The sequence below is a fragment of the Squalius cephalus genome (genome assembly GCF_949319135.1).
Source record: "Squalius cephalus genome assembly, chromosome: 5".
Lineage (NCBI taxonomy): Eukaryota > Metazoa > Chordata > Actinopteri > Cypriniformes > Leuciscidae > Squalius > Squalius cephalus.
Window position 1 is genome coordinate 16,763,401 of NC_137126.1, and position 12,723 is coordinate 16,776,123.

The 12,723-nt window shown below is 39.8% G+C and overlaps 1 protein-coding gene across 7 annotated transcripts in view; it reads right to left on the minus strand.

Annotated features, from left to right (window-relative positions):
• Window positions 1–3,675: 3,675 nt before the first annotated feature.
• The window catches only part of tbcelb (tubulin folding cofactor E-like b), a 33,408-nt gene continuing 24,360 nt past the window's right edge, over window positions 3,676–12,723 (minus strand). For 3 of the 7 annotated variants that reach the window (XM_079870567.1, XM_079870566.1, XM_079870565.1), the window contains 2 exons: window positions 7,543–7,656; window positions 3,676–7,162 (listed from right to left, as the gene is read on the minus strand). In XM_079870567.1, the coding sequence (XP_079726693.1) occupies window positions 6,838–7,162; window positions 7,543–7,656 (439 nt within the window). In that variant the 3' untranslated portion in view covers window positions 3,676–6,837. The remainder of the gene's footprint in view (window positions 7,163–7,542; window positions 7,657–12,723) is intronic. The other 4 variants (XM_079870569.1, XM_079870571.1, XM_079870570.1 and 1 more) reach the window with 2 other exon arrangements.

Genomic DNA, 12,723 nt, shown 5'->3' on the forward strand with positions numbered 1-12,723 from the left:
TGTACCATTTCTCCCTATTGCCAAATGAGAAAAAAATATCCACCTTCCAACATAACTGAAATCCAGTCTCCTGAAGAGAGCCTATGTATTTAGACAATGCCCTGCATAACATCTTCCGTCATGAAACCAAAGCACAGACAAAACTGGCATTTGATGGGATTCCCAAGTGAACCATGAGATACTGTGTGAGATGCCAAAAGCCAAATCCATTGCTCTCCACATCACATTACATAGACTTGAGTTCATTTGGCTAACCTATCAGAAACTGATCTCAAACAAGCTGCCTTGTCTGACGACTGGCATTAATAACAATGATAGATGTTATCAAAATTTCTTAGTTACCGATTGGCAGGTAAAGCCTATCATTTACATTTTCACACACAAAGTGTGTTTTCAAAACAAAGAGAGAGAAGAGAGGTGTAAAAGAGGCAGAGAGCACCTGAACATCACTTGTGAGAAACTGACAAGGAGTGAAAGACAGCGAATTTGTCATAAGAAAACAAAACAAAACAAAACAAAACACAACGTTCCAGTTCAAAGACCACAACTCAGAAATCAGCACTCACCTGCCTTCATAGGACGGAAGTTCAGCACGTCACCTGTGCATCAGCCTCTAAGTCACATCCAAGTGGGTACCATCAACACAGTCTCAAGTGCGGAGGGGCTCTGCTCTTGGATGCAGAAAAGGGAGGGGGAGACAGCCCAGAAAAACCCTCCTAAATCCTCCACTCACACAAAGTGCTGTGCTGGTCCAATTCCACAGGACAACCGCCAAAGACAAGAATGGCAAACACGGCCCAATCCGTGCTTCAGGGTACGCTTGATTTCAAAGAGCAAAAGTCTGGAGAAAGTGATCCCAGAATGAGAGGACAGAGAAGGAGTGAGAGAGTGGGTTCCCTGTACGGATCTACTGAAGGGAGACGCATCAGAGGCAGGCGCTACCTTTTGCACCAGGGATAGTGTTAAAGTTAATCTGAGATCGTTTTTTTTATGTGGGGGGGGGGGGGGGGGGATAGGAGAGTCAGAGGGAAAGAGGGGTGGGGATGGAGAGTGGGGAAAGAATACAAAAAAGAACAAGAGCAGAATGGCAAAGAAAGAGAAGGGGGTAGAGCTGAGGACCAGTGAAAGGTGGCGTTTGGTAAGAAACTGATGGGAAATATTGAAACTAGAGCCGTAAGCACAAAGAGGATTTCTGAAGAAAATGTCAGGCCTTTGGATCTAACTCCAATTCCCTAGATAGCAGCCCTCTCCATAGCTAGTGCACAGTCCACTGCATCTCTTCTGGGGCTCTCCAGCCCACCCTTGGGGCATTTATTTACAAAAGAAAACACGGCAGAAAAACATTGCTTTATTTGATTAAAAAAAAGCTGAAGAGCTTGGGTTACCACATTAACATGAATCCGCTTAGACACTCCATGTGTGTGCGTGAGTGAGTGAATCAGTGCTCCCCCTCCTGTCTTACTGGCCTCCTTGCACCAATTAAGGACAGCCTCATTTGCAACAGCTCACTCAACCCTGGGTTGATCTCCAAATGGGGCTCATTTCCATAGATGCAGTGGTGAGATAACGACAAAAAGGGGGGAAATCATTGGTGCATCCACAGTGATAGGGTCTGGGAAGGAGATGGGAGCAAGATCTGAGTCAGACTCAGCATTGTTTCTAGGAGGACAGTGGACGTAACTAGATACCAGAGGGGGGCAGGATGTGTGAAAGCCGACTGGACGGACGCAGACCCCAGATTCCCTGTGACCAATGTGGGGGGGTCCCAGCGGAGGGTTCTTTTACACCTTGTTGCTTTGTTGTGTAAATGCAGACCATACTCTTAACCAAACTAGTGCATAACAAGGACATAGAGAATTTGACAAAGAGTGCAATGTGGTCCCAGACTGACTGTTGGACAGTTGAATCATCTTGTGCTGGAATGACCAGATACAGAAGAAAGAGTGAGTAAGGACAAAAAGGAGACAGCAATCCTTATCTTCTCACCATCACCTCCTTCTGCCGTTGTAATTACTTACTAACAGGGTTTATCATTCTGTCTTGCTTTTTTTTTATTTGTCCCTCATTCTACTTCATGTTAACCTACAAACAGAAACATTGTGGTTGCGGAATAGGTCAACTCAGCTGAGATAATCCTGCATCTTTACAACCAAATCTTTACAAAGTTTCAGTCCCACCAAGAACAAGAGATGGCTATGAGCTTGGTGATAAGCATTAACTCCACTGTCTGGGCATTGGAGTCAAGTGTCTGATAAAATGTAATCGCAAACTGTCAGCCCCATCAACCACCTGCCAACCAAACCTGGCAGATTGGAATCAGGCTGACTGAATTACCATAATGTCAGCGGGTACAACGAGGGCCTTTGGAGTCATCGAGCAGCTTCCGTGGGAAAGGACTCAAGCATAGATGAGAGCACTAATGCTGCAGTTGCTTGCTGGTAGGTTCACCAGGCCTGACCCTGTATGCTAGAAAAGGTCCTGGACAAGAACCTGGCTGGGTCATCCAATATCTTAATTTTCATCCAAACCCCCTTGATGCATCCAACGCCAAGCAGTTGTTTTGCCCTCATTTTCTTTCCTTTCCTCAACAATGTCAAGCCCCCTTAAGGTAACTCAAACCTTCTCAGAAAACATCTCCCCCTCCTGGCCACACAATGAGCTTCCTTCAGCCTTCCATGCTTTATGGTGAACAGGGTAGATCAGGCTACCAGTTGCCCAGCCAATTCTTTTTGCTCTGCAACAGAGTGAGGCGATAAAAAAAACTTTCTTAAAACCCCCACCTATCCAAAACACACCAAATCCCTCAACAGCTCCCAGTGTGACCTTGCCTTTGTAGCCCACCCCTGCTTTCATGCCCTGGCAACCCCTTGTCCCTCTTCCCTCAGATTGGCACAACTCTCTGTGTTGCCGATCCACCAGTGAACTCTGGCTACAGCTGCACTCTGGGAGGCTATGCTGCCCAATAGTTAGGCCGCTAAGGAGATGGATGTTTTTTAAGCCTTGGTTGGACAGAGATGTGGGTGAGTCTGAGAGTGTGACAGCGATGCCAGATTTGGCACGTGTAGCTTTCACCTGTAGGCGTGACAGGAATAGGCCAGCACTTCCAAACGTGGTGAAACCAATTAGGCATGATGCTTTTTATCAGCCAAACCACTGTGGTGATCCAGGTGGCAGGCTAGCTTGTGGCTGTCTGGCTGGATAGACTCCAGTTGGATGCTAGCATTTGCCTAGGCTCTTGGTGAGGTCTCCACAGTGGCTTGTCCCTAGTGTGAGTTGAGTAAATACACAACTACGACAACAAAAGAGGAGCATATACAAGAAAGCACAGCAAACAAAATAAAAGGCAACAGGTATTAGTAACCCTGGTGAAATAAACTCAATTTGTCCTCAATACATTACCTTATCACCAGTTTATCCAGAAAAACTACCATAGCCTTAGATTCACCAGAGTATAATGGTCATCAAGCTCTACCAGTTCTGCAGATTCAACAGCTGGACTAGCTGAGCCAGGACATAACACTGGGGATCTCTGGATACTGTTGTTAACTTAATTAACATTAACACATCTCTGCTCACGTCAGATGAAACATGTAATTTTCAGTCCACTAACAATAAAACAAATTTCATTACAAGGGGAAACTTCAGCTTGGGGGACATTAAGACTCTTATGAATTTCATGCAAAGCCTTGGCTTCTGTTTATTCTTAACATTTTTCAGTTCTATGGCATTCTACAGAACTTCACATAATGGTGAAATACCATTAACATCTTTTACAGCAATATTCCATGTCAATGTTCACATATTCATTAATACTTAATTATTATCCATGGCCCAAGGCAATTTTCCTTTTTTGTCTTTTTTTTTTTTCAATCCGTAAAAGACCATTATACAGATCCAGCAATAGGTAAATATTTCAGCACCTACTCTGTTAACAATTCTGCCATTAAAGGCCAGATGTCCTTTGGGAGCAGAACAGAGAGGATCAAGTTTCATCACAACAGCCAAAACACAATGAGAACAAAATATGAGCAATGAGAAACTTGTAGAGACACAGGTACTGTTGAAAGATGGGAGAAAAGGGGTGCCCAAGCACACAGACTGTGGTTTGTATATGAGATCGAAAGCAAACATGCAGTTCTATCTAGTGAGACATTGGCATAGTGCAGATTATTATCCAAGTGAGGACATTAGTAAGCATTATAAGGGATTTCCAATTATCAGTGAAGAATACAATTACACAGGAAAGAGGTAAACAAATGTAGCAACAATTTGGTATAATCATAGGATTTGGGCAAAAATATGACAATTAAGCTCAATTTCCAGTGATAGGGCACAATTGAAACAGTGATGGGACTTTTAAACATAAAGGATCATCAGTGTGACATATGCGGTTACACTGAAACAAAGATGTCTCAATATCTGCCAACAATATTAATGCAGACTCTTCTCCTGTCAATAGTGATAATATAGCTAATCTGAGCCCCTAATGGATTCTGAGCTCCCTGTTAACACCCTCCTCTGGGATAGGGTTGCCTAGAGACAGCTTGGTAACTAGAGAGGGAGTCTATATACTATATCAGACACTCTAACATTAGAGCCATTCTGCTAGGAAATGGTATGAGAGTGAACAGGAAAAGCCCTGGTAATCCAATTCCTGAAATGTATAGACTGGTATGTGCTGACTTTGGTTAAATAAATAAGACCATAAAGACTGAATGTTAACATGTTAAAACTAATCTCACAATCTGTATAAAACGTTTATAACTGATTGTTATTTAGTTTGAAACTGAGAAAAGGGCATGTCTTAAATTAACTTACAATTCTCTGTGGTTAAGTGACCTAGTACTTATGAATGGATTGACAGTCATTTGCGAGCTATTAAGTAGACAGAATAAGGATATTTGTGTAAGGCTGTCCCTTAATGTTTCATGTCTTAACAAATGACAACAGTAATATCTTCAAATTCCATTAAAAACCTATAAAATATTGAGATGATAAAAAATGATTAAAATAAAAGTCAGTCAAAATTAAATAAATCAAGGTGTTCCACATTTCCACTTGCTCCACAACAACAACAAACAAATATCTACAAATATTATTCCAGACAGTAACTTAAATGAAATATTGCTAAATTCTCATTATTATTGGTCCCCTCTAGTTTTCTTTCTCTGGAACATGGGAGTGATAATAATAATTAAATGCAGCAGCACATGCTCTTCTTTGCACATCAATAAGAGTATGGCATCTACAAAGAATCTTTCCTCCAATGAGAAAGATTGCAGAGGTCTTGCTGAAAACATGCCTGATTATCCGGTGACTAGGGGATTGCAGTCAGTCTGTGGTCATTATAGGGGGAGCCAAGTTTGTGAATGTAAAGTGTGTAAACCTTAGAGGGCTTCAGGCTTGTAGGTGACCCTGTTGTAATTCAAGCAGAAAAGAAGTGGCTGGTGTTACAGCTGGAGGACAGAGTTCACTTTATATATGCCCCCCTCCCCATGCCAGACCACCTACTCATCTAATGGGCCTAACTCTATGTTAAGGGTAGACCTCAGGTAGCCCTAGGTCTCCCCTTCTCTAAGCATTCACATTCTACAGATATTTAACTTGTATTCAGTAATTTTGGCATTTTTCAAGTCTAGCCAAGATGTCTATCCACTGTCAAGTTTTTTTTTTTTTTTTGTGGAAATGTAGATCGCAGTGTCTTGAGTGAAAAGCATGTATGGCTTAAATGACTGGAGACACCTACTTCATTGTAGGAACACAAGTAAATTAGGTGCAGTGACTGTTATTTCTGTACGACACTATACTGTATATTCGTATAACAAGTATAAGAATCTTGGTATTGTGTTATCACGGTTCTTAAAGCTGCAGTATGTAAGATGTTTTGTTTTAAAAATTAACAAATAAATAAATTAATTATTGACAAGTATGCCTTGCCTTACTCCGTTTCATGATGGTAATCTTATAATGATTTATAATTTAAGATGTTTGGTCGAAATTTCATAGGAAATGACACTTTTACGTTGTTCGTATTTGTGTGGTAACATCACATAAAAAAAGAGAAGAAAGTCTGACTTTTACAGCATGTGTATGATGCAGTGGAAGGTGTGTTAACAGATATCTAGCAATCATTATGTCTAATTTCAGTGTTGCCTAACTTTTGTAACATGATTTATTTTAAAATGATTGTTTACAATGAGTCAAAACAACTGTGGAAGACAGTTACCTACAACAAAAGATGTTATTTATAGATATTTGTCTTTTTTGTCTTTATTTAATTTTTACATTATGTCTTTAAGACATTAAGAAGGGGGCAAGTTTTGACATTCTTAATGACATTCACTCTTATAAAATGATTGCCTGTACCTCAAACCATCATATTCATCCATGCTGAGGAGCTGAGACAAAGCCCAACTCACATAATTACCAAAACAATGTACCCCCCCCACCTTTAATAAATGGTAAAATACTCTTTAGAGTAGAGGCATGTATGGGGTTGAGGGTAATTCCTGAGAAGCTGTCTCATAAACACACATCAACGAAAATGATTAAGTCCACACATTTTTAGCATACATACTGTACATACATCCACAGAGCAGTGGAAGTTAAAAAATGGGTTTTAATCCTGATCCAAAATCTCTTTTTTAAAACTATTTTATATACAATTGAAGATGCTGGGAAAAATTGGCAGTTTTTCTCTGTTGTAAATATAAGGCATGCGGACATTGCACTGTTCACAGCATTCACATTGCCTTTATTGGAAGATGGTATTCCAATAAATGTGGAAACATCGTAATTTTTTTCCCAAACAGTGCCAAGCTGTTGATCTCTTTTCAGTCATTGTGTCTTAGGCACCACCAAGATCTTATCTCCATCTCGTATACTGTAGGAATGAAGTGCTCGAGCTCCATATTTCATCTCCTGAGGCTCCAACGCGTAGCCAAGCTGCCGGTCAATATAGTACACACGTATCTTGTTTGGAGGTAGCTGGACCACGGCTCTCAACTGCTTCTTTAGGTCTCCCACTGTCTGATCCAATCTGAGCGCTAGGGGCTCTGTCTGGTCCCCGAAATGCACCTCTACTTGGACATGGCAGAGAGGGCGCAAATCCACTTCCGCAAGTGGGGCAAGGCGGCCATAGCGTGCTACCAAAGTGTGGTACCTGAAAAGAGTGGACAGCAGTGAGGAAAGAACCATGTGAGTTTCGCCCATGCTATTTTGCAGCTACACCCAGTGACCCATTTATGTTAAAACAAAATGTTGAGTGGATTTGAGTTAAAAAGACAGAAAGACTGAAGAAAACAAACATAGAGAAAATATACAGTTGCTCTGTTCTAAAACCTAGTGAACTGCCTACATAGAAAGCCTTTTGAACCATCATAGGCATACTCACACAGACTATTATTCCAGACAGTAGGCAGCAACATTTTGCTTACTTTTAAATTGTTTTGGCCAAACTGTAAATACTACTTTTACTACTACTGATGATAATATTGATTAAAAATGTGCAGTGTTGGGTCCTCAGGAACGACTGCTGTTTACCTTTTTCCTGAGTAAACGATGAGCGCCGCCATGAAGGATTCTAACCTCCGTTTGAATGCTGTCTTGTTCCAGTCCCCATAGGAACTTATTGTTAAAACGGGGTGAAAGGAGTGTCTGAATTAATTAAACATAAGCGCAGGGTTATGCTGTGCTGTTGTTGGCTACCACAACTGCAATAAACAGAAGAAATTCCTGAAGTATGCAAATCTGAAAAGAATGTCCATATGGTGCCATATGCCATGCATTTTATGCCAAAGACTAACAAGAGAATCTACGCACTCATTAAACTTTGATGGGTATGTCACTAACAAAAAAACAGTCATTGCGACACTGTAAAGGGATGGCACTATGGAGCCATGTGCTGTTTTAAACCATTTTCATAGTTTTAACGTTACATTATCAGCTCAGAAAATATGCAAATTTCACTAGAAACACCGGAGACCAAAAATGTAAAGTATAATTCCGCTATGAATCGGCTGAGACTTCCGTGTTCAGGAAAGAGGTGGATAGAGTGCTACAAGACTGAGGTAGCTTAGCAATATGCTAACACTATTGGAATCAATTGTGGGGTCAAGTTTATCATACTTTTACATTAGAATGCAATGTGTGTGAGATGCTACCTATGTAGATTGTTCCAATTTTTAATTCAGTTCAAAGTGAGGTTTCTTGCTTTAGAAGGCAGCTGCAAGGCCCTGGACTTGCAAGTCTACTCACAAGGTTTAGGAACAGAACTAATGGTCTACGAAAGGTAAAGCTAACTTGTATTTGATAAATGCTTGCAAAACCTGGTATGTTGACATGTTGTTTTCATCAAAAATGTCAATCACACTTAAATGTTTAAGAAAGACAACTCCTACAAACCAATTTACAGGCGAAATGAATATCAATGCACCAAAAAAGTGACCATAGAGTTGTGTGTTTGTGAGAAGACATGGTTGTGTATTTGTATACCTGTTTGTGTGCTTGTACAGCACACTGAGTTTTTAAACTGTGAGAAAGTTCTCACCACCACCCCTTTTTGTCCTCCCTTCTTTCCCATCTTGCTGAAGGATTGTGGGAAAGATAAGAGGAGATCGGCAGGGACAATTAAATAAAATCTCCACAAAAAAGTCTTTTAGCTTTAGAGGGCTACAGTAACCGACACAGCCAATCAAAGTAATTTCCCCTGCCTGTCCAGAAAAGTCTCCCCACAAAGCAGAGCCTGAGCCTGGGTAGGTGCCTGTGGCTCCCTGCCTTCACCATGGGAATACTGCCCCCTCTATACAAAGTGCCACTCTGTCTGAGAGAAAGAACAGTCTCACTCAAGGGTCTCATTTAGTGTGGCTAAGCTCCTTAAATGAAGGCGAATGGGTGTTCGCTGTGATAACATAGCTGCCTTGGATTCCTCAAACAGTGCTTAGATCAGTCTCAAAGATGGGACCGGACAGTCGCCACCATGCAGTGTTCATAGTAGAGCCATACAGTGAGTCTACTGTAGATACTGAATTTGTTGATGGCCTAAAAAACAACATGATCTGTTTTTAGGTAGATAACATGCACAATCACCATTAGCTAAATATTTAGATATCTACAACTTAACATCACACATATCTCCTGGGACCCAAGGAAATTCATCCGTTATTTACTCGTCAGCAATTTGGCTTTTTATCTAAAGCAACTTCAGTACATGTATTACAGTGGCAGTCACCCTGAATGAACCTGGGGTAAGTGCCTCTTTGAAAGGCACAGCAGAGATACAAAATCTTAGGCTTTGTTCACACCCCAAACAACTGGAATCTGTGTTATCCAGTCTTTAGGACTGACAGTCATTTTGCATCAGTTTGCATCAATTACACCTAAACAGTGTAGGCAATATCTAAAATATCTACATGGGTTGCTCTAGTAATGATGTAAGTGGTTGCATGAGACCAAGAGCATTGTTTTCTTTTCCAACTGAAAGTTACAGAAGACAAAATAAGAGACAAAAAAACAAGAGTCATTACTGTATTTTTTGCATATGCTAGTGTTCAAATTTTTTTCCCTATTCACTATACAGCATATTTTTACAGAGTTCCCTACAGGGTCCATGATAAGATTTTTATGAGTGAAACCCAATCATTTGGCCTCAGTGAGCCCCGGAAAATTGTATCAGTTGTCCCTCCTGACAACAGCTCTGATTTATTATGAAACTGAATTTAAATTAATTTGGATATACCTGTAGACACTACTGCACATTGTGTATGATGTTACATACATGTTGTGTCCTGAGTGACAAAAAAGTATTTGAAACTCAATCTGATCACTCAGACTGAAATGCATTTAAGTCTAATTTGTTCATGTCAAAAAAGAAATGTTTTGAGTTGGATTTGCCAAGCGTTATTAACCCAGGTCCTTCACCTCGAGTTATCACAATCTCAATGTAAACGCCACAATACCCTTAAATTCATCAAAACATAAATAGAGATTTGTTCCCTTAAATGGGAACAAGACTTGTCTATGTTGTCTATGAATCCTTCTATCATGACATATTTAGCATCAACATCTACCATTATGGATGCTAAAGAGCCTGGTTACTCCATCCACTTATCTTCTTAAATTTCTCATTGTCTGTAAAGAGTGATGCACTTAGATTTTCCCTATACATTTCCCTTCTTACATCCTTGTTCTCTTCTCGGCCCCTATGTTGTCATTTACCATCAAAATGTCAACAAGGTCCCAGGCTATGGTTACTCTAAGACAGTAAGACCAATATCCCCTTTCATTTCCTTCACACTCTCCTCCTCTCATCCCTGTCTTTGCTTCCTCCACTCTGCTATCATTCCTGTGTTTTCAATTACTCCAGGGAGGATCAACGTGCCCATGGCCATTGCTCAGGTTTTAGTTACTCAAAGGCTGTTGAATGTATAGGACTCCTTCACCTATTTCACCCTCTTACCTATATAGCCTACACTATGTAAATAATGTACCTCACAGTTGCCTAATGGAGGGTGGACCAATTTGTTTGGCAGCCTTGGTACAACTAAACTAAAGCTAAAGTATTTAACATTTTAACAGTGCAAATAGCTAATCTAGTGCCTATAAAATAGTTTCAGAAAGATATTCATAAGTATACACTAAATAATGCATATAAGCCTCATCTAGGAAATAGATGTGAGCAATCAAGCAGTGAAGGGTTTGAATTACACTAGCCAGAGCTCAAATCTCAAAATCTTTTCAGCGTTATAAAGATAACAGTCTCATGCCTACTTATGCCTAAAGTTTATGTCTAAGCAACCGTAAATGCGACTAAGGTTACTGTGAAATCACTTTGAAAGTCTCTCAAATGGTTCTATCCATTACTTTATGCTACCACAGTTTGAGTCTCATAAATTAGGCTGAATGGGTCTTTGCATTGGTTACGTCTCATGCATTCAAAGAGGGCCCAGTCTAAAGGTGTGTTTGAGGTCAGAGAGGCATAATTTCTTTCTGTCCATTTCTTTCACTATTTCTCAGATCTTTTCAGAGTTTTATCACAAAGTCGGTAACATAGCCTAAGCTCTGATCTGCACCCAAGGGGTGGGGGCAAGAGCAGGCTGGGTTCAAAAAGGGGGCAACCTTAACCCATATCTAGAGTTTGCCATCTAATTCTGCACCTGCCCTTTCACCCTCTAGTGCCAACTCTCATCTCAACCTCATCCCTCTGGGAAAATGGTTTTCCCTCCAGAGAAACAGACAGAAAGGGACAGAGAAAAAGAAAGAGAGAGGAAGTGGATGGTGTGAGGAGGTCAGAAATTAGGTTCAGTGTACCTTGGTTTTAGTTTACATAGGAGTTGGAAATAAAGTCTCTGAAGAAGTGGTCCCGGTGGGCACAAGAAGAAACAAATTAAAAAGTGACTTGTAAAGGAATAGTTCACTTTTTCATTAAGGGTTTCTTATGTCTTTTGAAACACTTGTGATTTTCTTTCTTCTTTCAAACAATAAATATACCCTTACAAAAAAACCACACACACACACACACACAAAAAAAAAAACACATGAATTTCACATGTGGAAAACGTCACTACATGATTCACACATAATTACTTAGATTTCACATGGGAAATGTTCCAAAACCTCGTTTCCCATGTATATATATATATATAAGATTAATCATGATTAATAGCATCCAAAATAAAAGTTTATTTTTAATAATATATGTGTGTGTACTGTGTATAATTAAATTTGTATATATAAATACACAAACATGCATGTATATATTTAAGAAAAATGTGTTATTTATATATTAAAAAATATATATTTATATATAATATAAACTATATAAATATATATATACAGTATATGTATGCAAATATTTCTTAAATATATACATGCATGTGTGTGTATTTATATACAAAATAATTATACACAGTACACACACATATATTATGTAAACACAAACTTTTATTTTGGATGCGATTAATCTTTTGACAGCCCTGATATATATATATATACAGTATATATATATATATACAGATGGATATGTCAAGTTCTTTGGAAATCTCTAAGGGAGTCCCCCAAGGTAAACGTTTTAGCTCCTGTTCTATTGCCTGTTTTCATAAATAACATTGGTAAGGACATGCCTACAGCTCAAATTCATCTTTATGTAGATGATACTGTAATCTACTCAGTTGCATCTTCACTAAGTCAGGCTGTTGATGAGCTCCAGACTGCTTTTCAAAAGCTGCAATTTTATTATATGAGCTCAAGTTGGTCCTTAATGCTACAAAAACTCTTAGAAAAATGTATGAAATTTTAAAGGTGATCTAAGCGATGTCACACGTTTTGTAGGCCAAAACATTTTTTTGTCACATACAGCAAACATCTCTTCACTATCCACTAGCTGCCTGTCCCCTGAAAACACTGTAAAAAAACACGATCTCTGTAGACAGCCCAGGCTCCACAAATGGCAAGAAAAACAAACTGGCCCAGCCTGGACCACGAAACATAACAAAGAGTGTTCCAGCCAATAACCGACAAGAATGATTTGGGGGTGGGGGTTGGGGGGTTAGTTCGCGTGCACATGAAGGGGGGTGTGTGGGGAGTGAAGGAGAGAGAAGCATGAAGAGGGAAGTTAGCTAGAGGAGAGATGTCCTAGACGACTAATGTTAAAGGGGTGGTTTACTGCTTTTTTTCTTTGCATGATTGTGTTTATGGGGTGCAATATAACATGTCTTCGGGGTTTTT